This window comes from Vulpes lagopus, chromosome 4, assembly GCF_018345385.1.
Source record: "Vulpes lagopus strain Blue_001 chromosome 4, ASM1834538v1, whole genome shotgun sequence".
Taxonomy (NCBI): Eukaryota; Metazoa; Chordata; class Mammalia; order Carnivora; family Canidae; genus Vulpes; species Vulpes lagopus.
Window position 1 is genome coordinate 122,367,493 of NC_054827.1, and position 19,295 is coordinate 122,386,787.

The 19,295-nt window shown below is 63.0% G+C and overlaps 2 protein-coding genes across 2 annotated transcripts; both read right to left on the reverse strand.

Moving 5' to 3' along the window:
- Positions 1-169: 169 nt before the first annotated feature.
- Positions 170-9,688, reverse strand: NAT8L (N-acetyltransferase 8 like). Its single transcript, XM_041752951.1, has 3 exons — positions 9,181-9,688; positions 7,707-7,871; positions 170-5,261 (listed from the first exon to the last, which is right to left on the reverse strand). Exons 1-3 carry the CDS (start codon positions 9,554-9,556, stop codon positions 4,894-4,896), a joined length of 909 nt encoding a protein of 302 aa, XP_041608885.1. The 5' UTR covers positions 9,557-9,688; the 3' UTR covers positions 170-4,893.
- Positions 9,689-15,397: 5,709 nt separating this feature from the next.
- C4H4orf48 (chromosome 4 C4orf48 homolog) lies at positions 15,398-17,702 on the reverse strand. Its single transcript, XM_041752995.1, has 4 exons — positions 17,596-17,702; positions 16,892-17,046; positions 16,632-16,720; positions 15,398-15,511 (listed from the first exon to the last, which is right to left on the reverse strand). The coding sequence occupies exons 1-4, from the start codon at positions 17,667-17,669 to the stop codon at positions 15,446-15,448; spliced, it is 384 nt and encodes a 127-aa protein (XP_041608929.1). The 5' UTR covers positions 17,670-17,702; the 3' UTR covers positions 15,398-15,445.
- Between the last annotated feature and the right edge of the window lie 1,593 nt (positions 17,703-19,295).

Genomic DNA, 19,295 nt, shown 5'->3' on the forward strand with positions numbered 1-19,295 from the left:
CCTGTGGTGGGGCCCCAGCCAGAGCAGCCAGCATGGGGACAGCAGCCTCAGCGACACAGGTCACCCCAGCACCTGCCCCAGCCCCCAAGGAATCCAGCATCTCCAGGAAAGCTGCTCTTCCTGGCCAAGTTCCAGGAGGGGGGCGCTTCAAGAAAGTACAGGAGCCCAGTTCTGTCAACTCTGGTTTTATTGAAAAACAGCAGCACTGGGGGCCGTGCAGGTGGAAGGGCCACAGCACCCCCACCCTCCCGCTGCTCACACCCCACAGGATGCCTGGGACCCCACCCAACCCCTGGCCCTGCAGCCCATTTCCCTTGCCCCTGCGGGGCCCTTTTCAGGGCTGTTTCAGTACATCCTAGGGTCTCAGGACCATTGCCATGGTTGTGGGTTCATAAACAGTGAGCCACAGAAGTGACACCGGCCACCAATCTGGGCTCTGCTCGCCCGGAGACAGCATCCACAGCAGCCGTGGTCAAACAGCCTAACCAAGGAGACTCTGCCTCTGAGCATCCACCCCTGCCGTCCTCCTACACACCCAGAGACCCAGGCGGAGGCTCCCTGGGTCTCACAGCCCTGTCCCCCAGACAGAGGAGGTGGCCTTATGTTCGAGGTCTGCTGGGGCCGGGGGCAGGCCTGGGATGAGGCCGCCCACAAGGACCCTGCATCTTGGCATGGGGCTTAGGGCCGGCCTCTCCGGACTGGAGCAGGAGGTCTTCGGCCACCAGGTTCCCCCGTCACCACGCACTTGCATGTGTGTGCACATAGGCACAGGTGTGTGTGGGCGCGTGCATGTGTGTGTGTACACGTGCATGGGCAGCGTACACACATAGACACACATACATACACGTGTGTGCACACACATAGGCAGGCACACACACAAACACACCCCTTCCTCAAAATGGCTAATTATTGCTGTTAAAAGAAAAATGCATCCAACAATGGCAGGTTGGGGCTCCTCCTCCTCCTCCCCAGGCCCTGGGCTGCCCCACTCACACCACTGTTGGACACACATCATCGGCACCAGAGAGCAAGCATTCCAGGATCTGCCCCGCAGCCAGCCCAGAACACAAGCCCCAAAAGCCTCAGCTGCAGGACCACCAGCATGGGAGTGCAGGCCGAGGCCAAGACAGACTCACAGAAGCAGCTTCACACACAGATCAGTGCCACCCATCTGGCTGGGGAGGGGTGGTGGGCTTCCCCTCAGGCTCAGAGGCCACCGTCCAGCCAGTCCCTGGACACTGACAGGAGGGTAGCTCCCTGGATGCTGCTCGGCCCTGGCCCCGGCTCAGCAAGGGCCAAGGCTCAAGGCCACATATGCCAGCCACCGCCAGGGCAGGCAGGGGCAGGCAGGGGCCAGCATTCACCTGCCAGCATGACTCCTTGGGGCCCGAAGAGCCTCCCAAGTACTTAAGACTCCCAAGGAAACTCTCTGAGGAGCATCCCCCAGCCTGGACCCTCTTAGGGCCTTCTCAGAGGAAGGATGCTCAGGGCAGGATGAGAGCTGCCCAGGGACCTCGTGGCCTCAGCCCACTTGACTCCTAACTCAAGCCTTCTCCCAGGGCCAACCCTCCACTTCCTGGAGGCAGACTGGCCCCATCTCTCTGCCCCATCCACCCAAGGGCAGCAACAGGAGGCCAGGCTAGACATGGGTCCAGGTGAAAGGTGAGCAGTCACCATGGGCCTCTATATGGCTCTGTACACGCAGACGACTCGCTCTGACCACCACCCTCAGGGACCAGCTCTCTGCAGACCCAATACCTGGGCATTGGGAGCTGTCTCAGGGACAACCCACCAGCCACATGCTAGGACTCTGGTGGCACTGGACCATCCGGAGGTGCTAGAACCCTCAGCTGCCCTGTGTCCCACTGCCAGGAGCTGCCCATTGGGTTTGCGTTCCAGGCTCATCTAATGAAGACGCTCTGGAACACTCCATCTCCTGATTTCCAGGCCAAAACTAGAGGCTTCCTGGGAGCCCTATCTCCTGAGCATGCCTGGGGGCTGGCTTTCCCTGGGCCTTGGCCGCAGCCACCAGGGGCCAGCAGAGAGGGGTCGGGTCCCAGGGCCTGACAACGCAGGGAGCTGCCCAGACACATCACTGAGCAGAACCCCAGGGGTGCTTCACAGAGGTAGAAGTAGTAACATCAGAATTTCTACAAATGTATAAAATTCACATGTCAGTGCACGTTTGTGGAGGAGTTAGCTCCCAGGCTAGAGGGACATGCCCAGCCAGGGATGGGCATCTCCCACTGGTGTGCCAGCCTCTGGCCCAGGGGAAGGATGGGAGATCTGCTCCCCTGTGATCCTCAGGGGCCCGTATAGCTGCACACCGGCCAGGCAAGGGCCCTGTCCCACGTACAGGGTACACCCGGCTGGTGAGCACACAAGAGTCCCTGGCCACTTCAGTGGTGGGGCAGCAGGGCTCCAAACACATGGCCACCCTGTCACACTCCTCCTGGCCTCTCTCCTAAGTCTTGGCAGCAACAAAAGGGCAGTAAAGAAAGGTGCAGAATCCAGCCAGTGTCACTACCCTCTGTCACTAGTCCAGCCATCCAACTGGGGGAGACGCTGCAGCCCACCCAGCCCATACCCTACATGGACCCCAGCAGGACAGGAGAGGGCCATACATCCCGGGGAGCAGCCCTGGTGACATGCTTTGGTCCATGTCCAGCAGACACTGGCCGCTCCGGAGCCCCAGGCTCTGCCACACCCCCAGTGGGCTCCAACGGCCCCCACCCATGTGTCCCACACCAGGGACCAGGGGCTCCAAAGGCACAGGATCAACAGAAGCCGGTGGTGTCCCCAAGCTACCACTGACAAGACACAGCCCACTGTGCTGACCCTGTGCAGCCCCTACCTGCCCCTCCTGCCCAGCCAGGCCTCAGGCCAGCCACAGCCCCCGCAGTCCCCACACCGACTAAGGCCGCCACGAGCCGAAACCAAACCAAACAAAAAGAGGAAAAAGGCACAACTGTTTGTTTTCCATTTTGCTAAAACACTTTACGTCTGTCTGTATAATCCAGATTAACAAAATCTGAGAGCTGCAAGAAAATAGGGTGCCGATTTCTGTACAGTCTACAAAACTCCTGTCCCCAAGCAGGGACGGGACGCCACCAGGGAGAAATGTACAGGGGAGAGTGGGGGCTATACAATGTTCTGCAAATATCCCGACTGCTGACAGCACAAAAGGCCCCTCGGCAAACTGGGCTTATTTCACTCATCTGCTCGTTTCCCAAGTGCCTTTTCAAGAACATCCCCTCCGCATCCTGTATGTGGGACCCAGACCCATGGCCCACCATGCCTCCTCCCTCTCGGCTCCCAAAACAGAGGGGCCTCTGTGGGCATTTACGGCCTTCCTACCACTGTGGCTGGGCCCAGGACTCCAAGCTGGACCTGTGGGCACTGCCAACCCTCCTGTCCCCCCACTGTCCAGGCCACCCTACACCTGCCTCCAACCTCAGGAAGGAGAGGCTGGGGGCACAGCCAGGCCACCCCTACCCCCAAGCCAAAGTAGACAGCACTCATCCCTCCCAAAGGCAGCAGGGAATCTGCTGCTACCCCTGGCCTCAGTCGCACAAGTCAAGGCTGGACAAGGGCTCCCCAGAGCCTCCTCACAACCCAGGAATGCTCTTTTGGGGGAAGAATGCTAAATCAGGGTCTCCCTCCAGATCTCAAAATCTGAAACCTTCCACCCACCCAGCCACCCGCCCCCACCAAACTGGGCCAGAAATAGTGCATATTCTAGACCACACAGGTATGTGTGTATGTGTGTGTATGTTAAGGTATAAACTACCATTTTGTCCCAAGAATTAAAGTCATGCAGAGTGCTATTCTGTCTAAATAACTTATTAAAAAATAGGTCGGTTTCAGGCTGGGAGAAGCTGTGGGCTCAGTGGTGTTGGCAGCGGCCTGGCTTAGTACGATTCACAGGGCAGAGCCCATCAGCCGCTAGGCAGAGTGGTCCTCGGGGAGGTCTGGGAGAGGCCACCATCATCTAGCTGGCACTGGGGACAGGTGACTGCATGACTGTCTCCCCTCTGCTCTCCTGTAGGACCCTGACCAGGCTGTGCAACAGGTTGCTACGGGAACCACACCTGGGTGATGATGCCAATCAGCAAAGCCGGGGCAGAGGAGGGACAGAGACCAAAAGGAAAGAAACATGACTCAATGTCAAAGCAAAGCTGGGCCGGGCGGAGCAAGGGATGGTGAGAGACAGGCAAGCCCTCCAGAGAGCAGGTGGGCTGCCAGGGCTAGCTCTAGCTCAGGCTAGCTCCAAGGCCAGGCAGAGGGTGCTCACCAGTCTAGGCCCAGTCTGAGCGGGCAGCAGGGCAGGAGGCTGTGGGCATGCGGCATGCTGCAGCCAGGCCATGTCCTCAGCATGCACGGAGCAAAGCGGGGCCCATGGCCAGCTCGGTGCCCCATGGGGCAGTAGCTGGCCAGCCCAGCAGGCCACACCTCCTGGGGACTGACAGCTGAGCCATTGCCTGGCTGGCGGCCAGGGGTCTGCTGGGCAGGGGCCGTGGTGCAGAGGTTCTGTGCTTGGTGGGCCAGGCTAGGCCTACCCCGACGGCGTTGGGCTGGAGGAGGCCCCTCGAGCAGGCTGAGCAGCTGAATGGGCACGTGGTGGTCCATGCTGTCACTCTTCAGGACGCAGCCCCAGCAGGCTGGGGAGGGCGAGGGGCCGTGGCTGCAAACAATCTAGCCCCCAAAGTGTCACAGATGAGTAACAGCCCCACACCCCCTGGAGAACCAGCCAGAGAACCGCGTGATGTTGAAAAGGAAAAACCCAACACAAACGCCAAGGTGAGCGTCTGAAAGCGGGTCTGGGCGGTGGGCAGGCGGGCACAGGCGGATGGGGCGGCCAGGGCGGCAGGTGGGCGGGCGGGTGGGCAGTGGTCACTCCTCGCGCAGCTGTAGGCGGTAGCGGTGGTAGCGGACCTGGAAGAAGAGGCGCTCAGCCAACGACAGGGTCATGCCAGGCAGCACATAGTGGTCACTTGAGCCCATGTGTCTGAAGCCCAGCGACTCGTAGAGCTTGTGTGCGGCCACCTTGACGGCCGTCGTGCCCAACACCACCGCGGAGTAGTTGTGCACCAGAGCGAACTCCAGCACCTTGCGGCCCAGTGCCTTGGCGATGCCCTTGCCACGGAAACGCGAGTCCACGGACATGCGCAGCAGCTCCACTGTGTTGTCTGCCTCGTGGGCCCGCGCCGCCACGATGCCCACCACGTTGCCATCCAGCACGGCCACCCAGAAGCAGGAGCCTGCAGGGACAAGGCAGTCAGAGCTGCGGCATGACACAGCTGCCCCACCAGAGCCCTCCGAGCAGAAGGCACCAGGCCCAACCTGCCCACTGCCCATGGCAGCCCCAGAGCGGCCCCTGCCCTGGGCCTCAGCTTGGGCAGAGAGGAGCTCTGGGGCCAGAGTCCCTCCCCCAGGGACTAAGAGCTGGGCAGGCCTCAGCCAAACAGACCCCTCCTCTGCCCAGCTACCGCCAGAACTAATACTTGAATGGCCATGGACAAGCCACAGGTGCAGCCTACGTGGCCTGGCTCCCGGCCACTTGGGGCCCACCACAGTGGTCCCCGTGTATCCACAACAGGATGCTGGAGAGAGGTACCATGAGGGTACCTCCGGAAGGACCCCTACAATGGGGACTCAAAGATGGGCCAGGGCAGCAGGACCTGCCTGGGAGCCATGTCCCCAGGGGCCTCAGATCTCAGAAGCCTCTGGCTCGGTCAGCCATGCCAGGAACTGCTGAGCCTGGGAGCCCCATGGCCTGCCTGGATCAGGACCACCACATACCTCCCACTGACCTTGGCTTCTCCTGGGCTGAAGCCCAGTGGCCAGGCCAGCCATCCCATCCCCACCCACGGCCTGGACCAATCACAGCCCCATGAGAGGCAGAAAGAGGAAAAGCAGGGCAAAGGGGGATGAGAGAAGAGAGAGAGAAAACACAGGAAGGGAGGTCTGCAGGCATGAGCCACAAGGAGAGCCTGCTCTCCGCTGTTGACTGCCAACCCAGAGGCCCAAGGAGGCAGGGGCTGGCCAACAACAGTAACCACTCTGAGGACCCCCACCTGCACTCGCCCTGCCTGTGGCCACGCCAGCCCCCATGGCCATATCTGCCACCAACCACCCCCACCTTCTCTCCTTGAGTGGCAGGTCTCCCCCATAAAGATTCTGCGCCTGACCTTGCCCAGTGACATCACACTACCCCACCCCAAGGGTAGGCCCCCGTCAGCCCATCTGTGTGCCAAGGGAGCCTCCCATCTCCTTCACTGCCATACCTTGAGAAGTGACATGTCGCCAGGGCTCAGGAATGTCTGAGGACCTGCTGCCCTGATGGACCCTCCACCAGCTGACCTGCCCACCACCCAGGGCTTCTGGATCCCCCCAACACCCTGGCCAGACTATCCCCTGAGCATTATGGCACCATCAGTGCGGTCCATCCTCCCTGTCCCCGGGGCACCTTCCTGCAACCTGCCAGACATCCCTGGAGGACAAGCAGCGCCCCCACACTCACACCCAGGGAGACGGTGGCCCCAAAAGAACAGAACCAACAGCACAGCACACTCCCCACCTGAGCCCTCTTCTGCTCCTGCAGCCTGAACCTGGCTGCCAGCTAGGTGGCTCTTACCCCTGTGCTCCCCCTGTCCTGGGCAGAGCTGGGCTGACACCACTATCCCATGGAGGACAATAAGCTGAATTCAAGCTTAGAAAAGTGTCAAGGAGAGCCCAAGGTGCCAAAGGCTGGCCAGGCAGCTGCTGGGGTAGGGATGGGGGTGGAGTCAGGGGCAGGGCAGGGCAGGGCCAGCCTGGATGGAGCCAGTGGGCATGGGAACTGGCTGTGCCAAAGCAGGGCACCCTTACTCTGGGATGCCTTGCCTCTCTCGTCCCAGCTGCCCACTGCTGGCACTCACCAGGCTCCTCCTACACCTTCATCAACTGTGGAGCCCACAACCGCTCCCTCTCCTCAGCCTGGGAGCCCTCTAGCACCAGCACCAGACCCTCACACCCCAGAGGGCGCAGACAGAGGCTCCCTTCTCTGGCTCAGGACCCAAAGCAAACCATGTGGTCCTGTGACCCAGAATCCAGCCTGCCCCGGGTCAGCGTGGAGAAGAGCCCCCAGGGAGCTGCAGACCCCTCTGGACCAGACCCAGTCCCTCCTCCTCGGGAAGGCTGGGGTGGGGGGTGCTGGGTGAGACCCTCTGCGTCACTAAGTGGCCCAGAGGCAGAAGTGAAGGCCTTGCTCAACAGCTTTGCTCTTCTAGCCCTCAGTAACCCCCACCCGAAAGCCTGTTCCCACCTGCGATCCTCTGCACCTACCACACGGGTCCCTGGCACTGCAGGCCAACCCACAATCCAGCATCACAGGCCCAACAAGAGATGAGAAAAAACTCAGGGCAAGGGCCTTCTGCCGGCAGCACAGAGCACTGGGACAGCAAGCCGGAGGTCCAGGGTCTGGGTGGATGCTCGGGGGCCTTGCCCCAGCACCCCAGTCCCTGCCCGACTGCTGTACCCCCAACCCCTGTCCAAGCCCTCAGTGACCTCAGGAGGTTCAGGTCACCAGGGGCACTAGCCAAGCACCACCCTGGGCCTCTGTCCTGAGCTGCTTGGTGCTAGGGGGTTCTCCCAGAGGGGGGGCCATGAGGGCAGGAGGAGCAAAGGGTGGGGAGAGAAAAAGGCTGGGGACATGTGGGACTCACCCGGCGGCTTCATGTAGTACTGCTCGATGTCAGCCATGTCCGTGTGCAGAGCGCAGTCCAGGTAGGCCAGGACCACCTTCCGGCTGTAGTAATAGCGCAGGCACAGCAGCCCTGCCGGCACCAGGCACGTCAGCAGCAGCGAGCGGGTCAGGGCAAAACAGAGCACTGCAGGGAGAGGTGGGAGAGGTGGCCTCAGTGAGCAGGTGGTGAAGCCCCTGGGGTCAGGGACCAGGGACACCCCCCGCAGTCGCTCCAGGCTAAAGGAACCAGTCGGACCTGGGCGCAGAGGAAAGGCCACACCAACTATGCCCCAGCTGTCTTCCCAGTGGGAGCCATGGGTCAGCCTACCAGCTCCTTCCTCTTCTCCCCAGTGCCAAACTTCCTAAGGTAGGGAGTGCTATTGGGTGACCCAAGGTCCCTAAGTTCTGAGCACAGCAGTGCCCCTGGAGGGCAGCAGCAACAAGCCCAGGCAGGCTCCTTGAAGGGGTGGCCCCTGCCCACCACCCATGGGGTCCCCCAGCTGTGGAAAGGTGGCTCCAGGGAGGTGGGGAGCCAAGGAGTTGCTCACACAGGCCCTCCAGGCTGTCAGCCTTGTAAACGCTGGGAGTGGGAGGGGGCCCCTTCTTCCCAAGGCCAGGCCCTCAGGGTTATGGGGCAGGGGGAGTGACGGAGGCAAGCGGGAGATTGCTACCAGATCCATCCAGGCAGCCAGGAGGCAGAGGCGCCTGCGGTGAAAGTCACTTTCCCCGCATGACCTTGGGAGCTTGACAACCCCCAGCCTCAAGCTCCTCATCTGTGGAATGGGAACAGCCACCTTCCTGGGGCCCCGGCAAAGGCCTCCAAGCTCCTGTGGGGGCTGCCCGTCCCCCGTGGCCCCCTTGCTTTGCCTTGTCGGTGCTTACCCTCCCCCGGCACCCGGGGAGCTGGCTGTCTTCCCCTCATAAATTAGCACTTGGAGCCTCCGAGGCAGCCTCCCCCGCCCCGTGGATTATATATAGTTACACGCGCCAGGCGCGGAGCCTCGGCAGCGGGCGCTACCTGCCGCCACCCCGCCCCCACCCGCGATGACCTGGGAAGGGGCCGCAGAGGCGGGGCCCGCGCAGAAGAGGACGCAGGTGGGGACACCGGCCCTCCCCCCGCCCGCAGCCCCCCGCCCGCAGCCCCCCACCCTCCGCCCCGCTCGTTCCCACGCCCCCACCCGGCGCGCTTTGGCCGGGAGCCCGGATGCCACCGCCGGTGCCACCTCGCCCCAGGCCGCCGCAGAAAGCCGGTGGCGTGCGGGTGCGCGTCGGTGCGCGAGCAAGGGGGTCGGGGGGAGGCGGGGGAGGGGGGGCAAGACGGGCCCCGCTCCCCTCCCGGGCTGAGTCCTGAGCAAGCAGGGGAGCGCGGCCGGGGCGAGCGAGCTGAGGGCGTCCGGTGCGTCGGTGCCCGGCGGGGCGGGCGGGAGCGGACTGCGGCAGGCGGGGGCACTGACCGGCCAGCAGGGCGTAGAGCAGCTGCGTGCGCGGGTGCTGCCGCAGGCCTCGGAAGGCCGTGTTGGGGATGCGCTCCATGATGCCGTCGTAGAAGATGCGGCGCGCCGCCTCCTGCTCGGCCGCGCGGAACTCGCGGATGTACACGCCGCGCCCCCCCGGCGGGCCCGCGCCCCCCGCGCTGCCGCGGGGCTGGGGACCCGGCGCGGGCGGGGGCGCGGGGGGCGCGGCGGCCGGCCCGGGCGCGGCTGGCAGCGGGGGCCACATGGCGCCGGCGGCGGCGAGCAGCGCGTCCTTCTTGGCCCCCGGCAGCGCCTCATGGTCCTCGGCGGCCACGATCTTCGTCTCGCAGACCATGTCGGGAGGCCCACAATGCATGCACCCGGCCGGGCGGCGCAGCGCGGGGACGCGGGCCGGGCTGCGGGCGGGCACAGCCCGGGCCCAGGGCAAGGGCGCGGCGCCCTCGGACCCGCGGCGGCGGCGGCAGCGGTGGCGGCGGCAGCGGCGGCGGCGGCGGCGACGGCGGCGGCTCAGGGGCGCGGGGCGGAGGCGGCGGGCGGCCGGGGCGCGCGCAGGGAGCTGCGCCGCATTTTGGAGAAGTATTTATAATGCAGCGGCGCCGGTGCAGTCGCGGCGCCCGGGGTCCCGCAGGGTCCTAGCGTCCACTGCATTGGCTGCCGAGGGTCACCATGTGATCTCGGGGGTGGGAGCAAACACCGCCTCCGCGCCCGCCCGATGGCACACTTGGGCGCTGCGCGGCGGCGGGTGCGGGCGGCCAGCGGGCGTGCGCCTGGGCGGGGGCTGGCGCGGGCAGCCCGGGGCACGACGGAGCGGCAGAGCCCCGCGAGGCGACCGAGGTTCCCGGCCGGGAGGGGGTGCCTCCTGCCCGGCCCCTGCACCCCCGCGCCGCCACCCCTCCGCGGGGGCCTGGGAGCTCCCGGTCCCGGGGCCGGGCCGCTGGGGCCCGCGGCGCCGTGTCCTCCTCTTCTTCGGCCTCCGGGCGCAGTCACCGAACCATCTCCATCTCTGTCTCCCGCCCCTTTGTCTGAATGCGACGCCCGGCCTGGCGCCCCTGGGAATCTGCGCCCCGGGCCACCCGGGTTGGACGCGCGGGTATGCGGTCTGGGCGGGCTCTGATGCCCAGGTCGCCCGCAGCCCCCCGCGGCCGCGCGCAGCACGGCAACCTGCCGCTCAGACACCGAATTCCCACAGCGGGTACCGGGGGCGCTGGGCCGGTAGGACCCCTCCCGGCCCGCCCCCGCCCCCGCCGCCCTCCTTGGCCCGCGCATGCGCTCCACGATCTCAGTGCAGGTGCGGGTGAGGGGGGAGGATGTTCTTGCTGAGTCTTCCAGGTCCCTGCGAGCCCTGCCGACGCTGCGGGCCAGGGGCGGAGGGTGAGGGTAGGGGACAGGGAATCCCAGATCCCTCCCCTAACACTTTATGAACCCAGCTCCCTGCAGCTTGCAGTGCACCCCTTCCCCGTGATGACCCCGCGGGGCAGCCTAGACCTGAGTTCACCACATCCGCATGGTTAGAGTCGAGACCTAGAGGACCCTCAGCCCCCAGCGAGGCAGCTACGATTATCTAGAGGGGACGACCCCTCGCCAGCGTCACGCCAAGGGATCTGGGCAGAGTGAGAACTCCAGACCCAGGAGCTGAACGGTCTGGTCCGCAGCCAGACCGCCAGTGCAAGGACCGTGGTGGGAGGGGACAGCCAAAGTGGGAAGTCACCCCGCACCGTCTTTCCCAGATGCCAGGATTTGTCTGGGACCTGGCTCTTATCTTCCTGGAGAGGAATGTGAAATCATGGTGAATCTCAAAGGAGCCAACAGATGCATTCAGAAGTCCCTCCATGTGCTCCCTGAGCGCTGCAGGGAGCCCTAACCAGCCACAGTGGACCAGGCTCCAGGGCGTCCTCAGGTTGACCAGGTGGACGGCAGAAGTGTCCTGGCTAAGCCAGGCAGGTCCAGGCAGGAAGAACAGGAATGGAGAGAGGTGGTTGAAGTATCTCCAAGTGTCCAGGGGCTTCAGAGGAAGGGGAGGCATGGCTCTAGATTTGGGGAACACTCTGTTGTTCTGTGACAGAGGCCAGGAGAATGGAGAACCAGGTGGAGGATCCAGGAGCTCCTGGGCAGTGTCCTGATCTCTGACCTCTGACCCCAGACTTAGTGTGAAGAGGTCCCACTGTGCAGAGTGACCCAGCCCCTAGAGGGTCACCACTTCTGCTGGCTATTACCCAACCCACCTCCCCCCCAAGACTCTGAGCTCAAAGCTACCCCTCCTCTGGCCCCCAACAGTCAAGCCCACGGGGGAGGGGGAGGACTTGTGCTTCCACCAGCCTGACTTTGGTTGGCCCTGTATCTGCAGAGGTCCCTTCTTCCAGGTGGGCTGACCTCACCTCCATCCCCAAGTCCTTGATGCCCTACCCTGTTCCCCCTTACCGCCCCCCCCCCACCTCAACTGCTGCCTGCCCATGATGGCTTGGCTTGTCCTGGTCTAGAGGGCCCTGGAGAGTGCCAGGAGATGGGAAGGAGACAGCCAGACTCAGCTTAGAAGGGACAAACCTGGACCCCTGGGACAAGATGTTGGAGACCTCAGGACCTGGGCTTTAGCACTTGGAGTGGGGATACCTTTAAAGGGAAGGGAAGTCTGCACAGGCAGCAGGGTCCCAGGCCTGCTGCTGAGCCTGTTTCCTCCCCAGTGACCTGAAGGTGCCCCCCACACCTCCCACGCTCTCTGCCCACATCAGGAATCCATTTCACAGACAAGGAAATCGAGGCTTGTGAATTTGGGGAGATCCCTTCTCCCGGTCCATTCTCCTGTACACCCCTCCAGCTTCTGCTGCTCCGAGTCCCTTCTGCATCTGCACCCAAGATACCTGGGTGGCCCCGACCAGCTGCAATTCCAACCTCTCCCCCACCAGTCCCCACCATCAGAGCTAGGTCTGGGCCCACACAAGAGGGGCGGGACCCTTCCTAGACTCCAAAGGTCAAGTAGGGTGGGTGTCCTGGGCCTCCCCTGCTCAGTGCTGGGAGAGGGCACCAAACACAGGATGGTCCATTAGCAGAAAAGCCCTCACCCCAAGCTGAGGAAGGGACTGTGAGTCCGTCCATTCAGGGACAGACCCATGGTGTCTCCTCCAAGAAGTGGAGAGGGCCAGTTTGTCCCTGCTGGGGGAGAACTGGGGACCGAGACCCAAACTTCACCAGTGGTCAGAGGTACAGGAGTCCTGGGAAGCAACAGAGGTGGGTGGGAGCACTGGAAGAAAGCTAAGGGGTCTCCAGGGAAATGAACCAAAAGACCAGGAGATGGGAAGAAAAAAGAAAAAGACCAGATGGGAAGTCCAGTGTGCAACTGAAGGAGCTGCCCAAAGAGGAAAGAGGAGGGAACAACTATGACATAATAATGATTATTATTATTTCCCCAAGCTAAGGAACTGAGACTCCTGATTAAAGTCTGTCCAGCACTTTGAGTGGACCTTCAATCCCAAGAACGTCCTGGGGGTGGGAGGGAAAGAAGCTCCTGACAGGCGCTAGCTGCCAGCAGCTGGTGGACTCAGACTGCCTAACCTCCTCACCTGGCATCCCTGACCAGTACCCATCCTTCCCTTCCACCCTCTATCCACCTCTGAAAAGAACAAAGCCCTGTCCTCCTGTGGCTTTCCAATCCAGCAGGGGAGGGGCAGGAAATAAACTAATAAAATAAATCAAATATCTAACATCCCTTAGGGACAAACAAACAAAAAGCAAGGTAGGATAGATAAAGAACTAAAGAGTGAAGCAGGTCATGGAGGAGGCCAAGTAGGCAAATCCATGGAGAGGTGACAGCCTGTGCAAAGGCCCCAAGGTAGGAGGGGCTGTGAATTGAACATGCCAGCAAAAGATATTTTCAGACAGGCCAACTCAGAAAGTTTAATTACCACACTGTTTTCTAGGAAGATACTTGAAGTCATGCAGCATAGAGAGGATGACAAGAGGTCTAGGAAACAGTGACTCCACACCAGAAGAGTGAAAGATGGGCAGTGGATGTAGGAGAACCCAGCTAGTAGGGAGCAGGAGGACCAGGGTCTGGCAGGGAGCATAGAGATGACTTGAAGGTAAGGATGTGATAAAGACAGAAAGTGTGGGAATATAAAGGCAAACATCAAGTCCAGGAAAAACTAAAGCTGTCCAAAAGTTAATGCATTCCCAATTCACTGCTTAGCCAAGAATCATATTTACACATATAGTCATGAGACACTCTTGACTAAACCTCCCTACAGATGAGCAGGAAGGCGATATCACAGCTCTAGGACAGAACCTGCATGCCATCAGCCTCCTGGATCCTCCACCTGCCACTCCAGGCCTTGTCTTGGGAGCTTGTGCTCTGACTTCCTTCCAAAGAATACTCCTATGAAAGGCTTTCTAAGACAAGCCCTCAGCCAACCCTATCTTTAAAACAAAACAAAACAAAAACCTAAGTCATTTTATTTTTTAAAAGATTTTATTTATTCTTGAAAGAGAAAGAGGTAGAGATATAGGCAGAGGGAGAAGCAGGCTCCCTGCAGGGAGCCTGATGTGGGACTCAATCCTAGGATCCTAGGATCATGCCCTGAGCCAAAGGCACATGCTCAACCTCTGAGCCACCCAGGCATCCCTCTGCTGTCCCTATCTTGCATAGTAATAGAAACCCCAACTTGTGCCATAGCTCGTGGCTGCCCACAAAATACAGGGTGCCCAGTTAAATCTAAATTTTGGATAAATGAATAATTTTTAGTATAAATATGTCCTTAATACTGCATAGAACATACTTATACTAACAAGTACTTACACTAGAAGTATTTGTGCTTTTTATACTTTTCATATGGGTCCTAGATCTGTATTAGCTAAATCTGACAACCCAAGCCCAGACTGTGGTACATCCCCACCTCCCCCACAGCCAAGGATGCATTAAGCCAACCAATGGAACTCAGCACCATCTCGGTGGGGCCCTGACAGGGGACACCTGCGGGTCAGCACTTCACTTTTTTCTGGAGCCCCAGAACAGGAGAATTCTGATCCCTGCCACTGAGTACCCCATTCATTTCCAGAATTGTGGGCTGACCTAAGCTTTACATGGCTTCAGCCCCTTCGTCTCTCTCTGATCTGTTTTAGAGTTCACAGGCTAATCACTGCCAGACATCTAGCTCAACCTCCCACCACCACCAAGGTAGGACTCTGGTTTGTTCACTGTTTCCAGACATACCAACTGGCAGGTGCGTGCCAGGCACTTCTAGGCAGAAAAACACTGAGGACAAAACAGGTTCCGGGTTAGAAGGCCAGTGGGGGTGGGAGCCAGGGCAGGGCAGATACTGTGGAGCTCAGAGGCCTGGAGGAAGGGTCTCAGTAAAGATAAAGCTGGGCTATCCGCCCCCTTTGGCAGCAGACCAGAAATGTCCACCTCTACCCACCAGAGACCAGGCAGCAGCACAGGAGCACCATGTTGCACCAGGCAGCCACAAGTAGGGAACTGCAACCCCAGAAAAGCCAAGTGTCCCAGAGCAGTCACTTCCAGTCACGGCCCTACCATGCTCCTGGATGTTCCAAAGCATTGCTCTGGTAATACAAAACATCTACGGAATGAATGGAGGGAGGGAGGAGGGTCACCTGTTTCTCCTGGAGAGCTTCTGCCTGGTGCTGTGCCACACACATGTGATGAGATGGGCCTGTTAGCCGAAGGCACAGGCCTTGTACACAGGCCCAGAGTCCTACTCCATGGTGCCCAAGGGCTGGGTGGAGGCTGTGGGGACTGTGCTAACCCTCTGTTCCCAGAGGAGCCTTCCCCCCTGGCTCTCCTGGCAGCCACCTCAGGCTAGGCTATGTGGAGGTCCACTGGCTGGGCCTCTAAGGAACTCACATAACAGTCATCTCCAACACAGTGCAGAAGAGCCTGGGGGGAGGCTCTGGGACAGCTGTTCCAGGGGATGAGGCCAGCTTCTACACTCCCCTGGCCTCAAAGCAAGAGCAAGTGTCCGAAGGCAGACTTGCAGCAACCACGTAATGCCTGTGGGTAAAGGTCTACATGTTTGGCTAGACCTGTCAACCTGCTCAGCACTGGTACCGGTGTGGAGCGGGTATCAAGAGGGCCTCGGCCCACATGGAACAGCTGGGAAACCAAAGCCCACAGAAAGGTCCAAGCAAGGACTCCTAGGGGCAACGCAGGTGGGCCCTAGTGGCCAGAACAGGGAGACAAGACACAGTGTGCTGGGCCAGGTGTTTATTGATGAAGAACAGTGGTGTCTGAGGGTCCTCAGCGCCCTGAAGGCCAGCAGGCACACAGGGCCCGGCGCTCGGCCTGCAGCAGGAGGGTCTCCGTCTGCAAAGCAACAGGGGGCAGTGAGGGCAGGGGGGTGGCACCACTGCTCCCACCCACCAGCTCCTACCAGCTAGCTCCCAACTACCAGCTCCCACCCACCAGCTCCCAGCCACTGCTCTCACCCACCAGCTCCCGAAGACACTCCATCTCCTGGCTTCCCCCACAGGCAGTACCCTCTCCACCTGCTCCTGAGACCTTAGAGCTCCCCAAACACACTGATGGTAGGACACTCTGCTACCCTGTGGACCTCTTCCTCATCCCATGCTTCTCTTCCACTAGCCTCTCTGCAGTTTCTTCCAGCACAGCTGTCCTGTCTGGGACCCTGCATGCACTGATGCTAGGCCTGGACAACTTCTCAGTGACCTTCCCTTAACCCATATGCCCCCTCTCAGGGCCCCCACCAATGCCATCCTCAAGATGGGTGGGGAGCTGCTCCTCCCAGGAGCCCAGCTCCAGACTCAATGAGATTCAGACCCTGGAGACACTCTAGGCCTCCATCTGGGCTCTGGGGAGCTGGCCAGAAAATGGGGCCAGGGAATTCTCCCCCTTTCCCAAAACGAGTACATATCTCTGTCCTAAGTGAAGACTACCTTGGCTGAGGCACAGGGGGACGTGGGAGAGTGTGGGAGGGGGCCCAGTGTTCCTCCCAGATTTGGGGGTGACCTCTGCAACCAGGCACCCTGGGTGCCCACCCACTCCTCCCAGGGTGAGGGGAGGGTGCAGAGCCTCCCAGACTGCCCTGCCCGAGCTGCCAGTTCTTGCCCATGCCTCCCCCCATACCCCTTTCTGACCCAGAGAAAATGACTCCCTCTTTTCCTGCCATGGGGCCTCATTGCCCCATGTGGAGGGATGCTGAACTGAAACTGGAGGTTCTTCCTCAGTTCTGGGCAAGACCCACAGGGGAAAAAAGCCCAACGAGGTCTTGGGGAAGAGGGGCCTCCTCCCTCATGGGGCTGGAAGCTGGGTATTTCAGGCGGACTGCTCAGGGGTGAGACCTGCGCCCAGAACAGCCCTCAGAGGCCAGCATCTGGAGCCAGATGCGGGCAGAAGGGTTTGTGGCGCAGGTCCTTGCCCCCCTTCCACCCTGCGCAGCCCCTCCCGGCCGGGTGGGGGGGCTCACCCTGGAGTCCAGGCTGTAGGCTGTCTTCCGTAGGTCCTGCAGGGCGCGCTGCATGAACTCGAACGCGTGGCAGTCCACGCACGGGCGGCCTACGGAGGCGAGCGTCAGGGTGCACGGCAGGCAGCCCCGGCGCAATCCCACCCGAGCACCTCCCACCCAAGGGGCCGCCCGGCAGGTGGGTGCCGGGAACAATGGGCAGGCGCAGAGCTCTCGCACCCGGGCGCTGTCGGGCCCGCGCGGACCCTCCGCGACGCACGTACTCTGCGCGGGGACGGCGCTCCCGGCGGCGGGCTCGGCACGGGCCTGGACACCCAGCAAGGCGACGCTCAGCAGCAGCAGCAGCCACGGCGGCAGCGACCTCGGGAGCCTGCAGGGAGGCGGGGGGGCCATGGCCGAGCGCAGGAGCCGGGGCGCCCTGCACGAGCCGCGGGGATCAGCGGCGCCCTCTCCGGGCTTCACAGACCCCCCACCCCGCCCCCAACCCCCCCCGCCCACGAACCCGTCCCACCGCGGCCGGAAACCCCTCGCACCCCGCCCTCACCGCGCCCCCGGGGCCGTGAACCCGTCCCATCCTGCGCTCACGCCCGGGGCCAGAGAAACCCCGTCCTCATCCCGGTTCACGGACCCCCACACCCCATCCTCGCTCCTCCGCCCGGCCCGCGAACCCCTCCCACCCCGTTCTCGTCGCGGTTCCCGGACCCCCCGCCCCGCCCTCACCCGGGTTCATGGCCCCCCTCACCCCCTCACCGCCCTGGGCCCACGAATCCCCCGCCCCGCCTTCACCCCGGTTCATGGGCCCCGGTACCCCACCCCATCCCGGGCCCGCGAACCCCTCCGCCCCGCCCTCACCGGGGCTCACAGACTCCTTACCCCGCCCTCACCCCAGTCCAGGGACCCTCGCGCCCCTGCACCCCGAGCCCTCAACCCGCCCCCCAGGCCCGCGAACGCCCCACCCCGCCCTCACCGCGGTTCAGGGACCCCGCGACAGCAGCGCCCGCGACTCCGGAGGACGTGCTGCGTCGGGCGCGCACCGCGCATGCGCTCCGACCGGACCGCGCCCGGGTCCCCCCCTCCGCCGTCGTTGTCATGGGAACCCCGAGACTGCTCGAACCACCAGTTTAAAGGGACCAAGGAAGCTCCGAGACTCCCAAGTGCTCGGCCCTTGGGGAAGGTTTTGCCTGCAGCCCCCCACCAGGTTCACTGGCATTGGAGTCCGGAGGGCTGCCAGGAGGAGGCAGCGTCTGGGCGGAACCTCCAGAGCCACTGTGGGCCGGAGCGGAGCTGAAAAAGCGGGAAATCTGCTGTTGGAGTCCGGCGGTGCGGAGTCTGGGGGTGTCCCTGGGGCCCATCTTGAGGGAGGGGCTCTGTGCACGCCAGGGCCTGGGGAGGCTCCTCGCCGGCCAGTAGGATCCCGTCGGGTCGGATTGCCCCGGGGAGGTCAGCCCTAGGAGCGAACCAGGCGTGGGGAGGGGGGGGTCCAGCCTCTCTGGTCCTCACTCCCGGGCGCCTTCGCCTCTGACCCGTCCACCTCTCGGTGCGTGGACACCGGGCGCCTTCGGGCCCCGCCTCTCCCAGCCGTGGGGCCCTCCCGCCTTGCGATGCTGTGTGACCGCGGAGGGGCCGCTGGGCCTCTCTGTGCCCTCCCTGGTGAACCTGCGGATTGTTGGAAGAGCCCCGCTCGGTCCCCCAGGCGCCGGAGGCGCGCGGGCTTCAGTTCCCGCGGGGCCCACGTGTGCGGGGTGGACCCGGCCCCTCTGGAAATGATAGGCCCCCCTTGGCGGCTCCTGGGTCCCTACAAGGCCCAGCACCTCCTTAGGAGGAGGCGCCCCAGGCCCACGTCCCCCCGCGTGAGTGCCGGAGACCCCAGAGGCCACTGTGTGCGGGGCAGCGCCTAGGCGTCCTCCGCCCGCTCCGCCCAGCCCCGGCCAGACGCCGGCCCCCAGGCTCCGGGAAGGGGGCGGTGCGCCCCACCTCGGGCTCCGGGGGGTCGGCGGCGCCGGGCCTACGGGCCGCGATCCCGGACGTGCGCATTTCCGCGCCCTTCCACGCCCTGAGCCCAGAAGGCGGGGCCCCGCGCGGCAGCGACCCGCGCGCCCAAGACGCCTCTGGGTCTCACGCTTGGGATCTGCGCCGGCCTCCCGCTCCCGCACAGGCACACGGTCGCGTCCACGTGCGGAGGGGACCTAGCCTGCCCAGAAGCAGGGCACCGGCTAGACCTCAGGCAGGGGTGCTGGGGATCCGCGCCCTTCCCGTGGCGCTGCCGGCACGTCCAGCGCCTGCTGCTCGGTGGGTGGGCAAGGCCTGGGGTGCGCGGCGTCCCGGGTCCGGACCGCGCCCGGCTCCAGCCCCTCCAGCACCGCGGAGCCGGCATCGCCCACTTGCTCCCGCTTCCCCGGCCCCCAAAGATCTTCTTCTTCGGGGTCATTTCAGCCCACGGCCCAGCCTGACCATCCAGCCGACGCACCGTCGACCTCCAGCCCCCACCGCGCGCCTCTGCCGGGGGGCGGGGGGGATGCCTCCGCCCCGGGCGGCGGGGTCCGGGCGGGACCTGGGGAGGACCTCTGAGCTGCGGGTGGTCTTGAGTGCTGGCGCCGCGGGAGCTTGCTGTCTCTCCACCCCCAGCGCTGATGTCCCCCCACCCCGCCCCAGGGCACCGGCTCTTCT

Excerpts from the sequence above, each read along its gene's own strand:
- NAT8L (XM_041752951.1), bottom strand. The coding sequence starts at position 9,556 with ATGCATTGTGGGCCTCCCGACATGGTCTGCGAGACGAAGATCGTGGCC. Across the intron at positions 7,872-9,180 it reads GCTCTACGCCCTGCTGGCCG|TGCTCTGTTTTGCCCTGACC; the intron begins GTCAGTGCCCCC and ends CTCTCCCTGCAG. Across the intron at positions 5,262-7,706 it reads GTACTACATGAAGCCGCCGG|GCTCCTGCTTCTGGGTGGCC; the intron begins GTGAGTCCCACA and ends TTGTCCCTGCAG.
- C4H4orf48 (XM_041752995.1), bottom strand. The coding sequence starts at position 17,669 with ATGCGCGGTGCGCGCCCGACGCAGCACGTCCTCCGGAGTCGCGGGCGC. Across the intron at positions 16,721-16,891 it reads GAGCGCCGTCCCCGCGCAGA|GCCGCCCGTGCGTGGACTGC; the intron begins GTACGTGCGTCG and ends TCGCCTCCGTAG. Across the intron at positions 15,512-16,631 it reads CCTACAGCCTGGACTCCAGG|ACGGAGACCCTCCTGCTGCA; the intron begins GTGAGCCCCCCC and ends GTTGCTTTGCAG.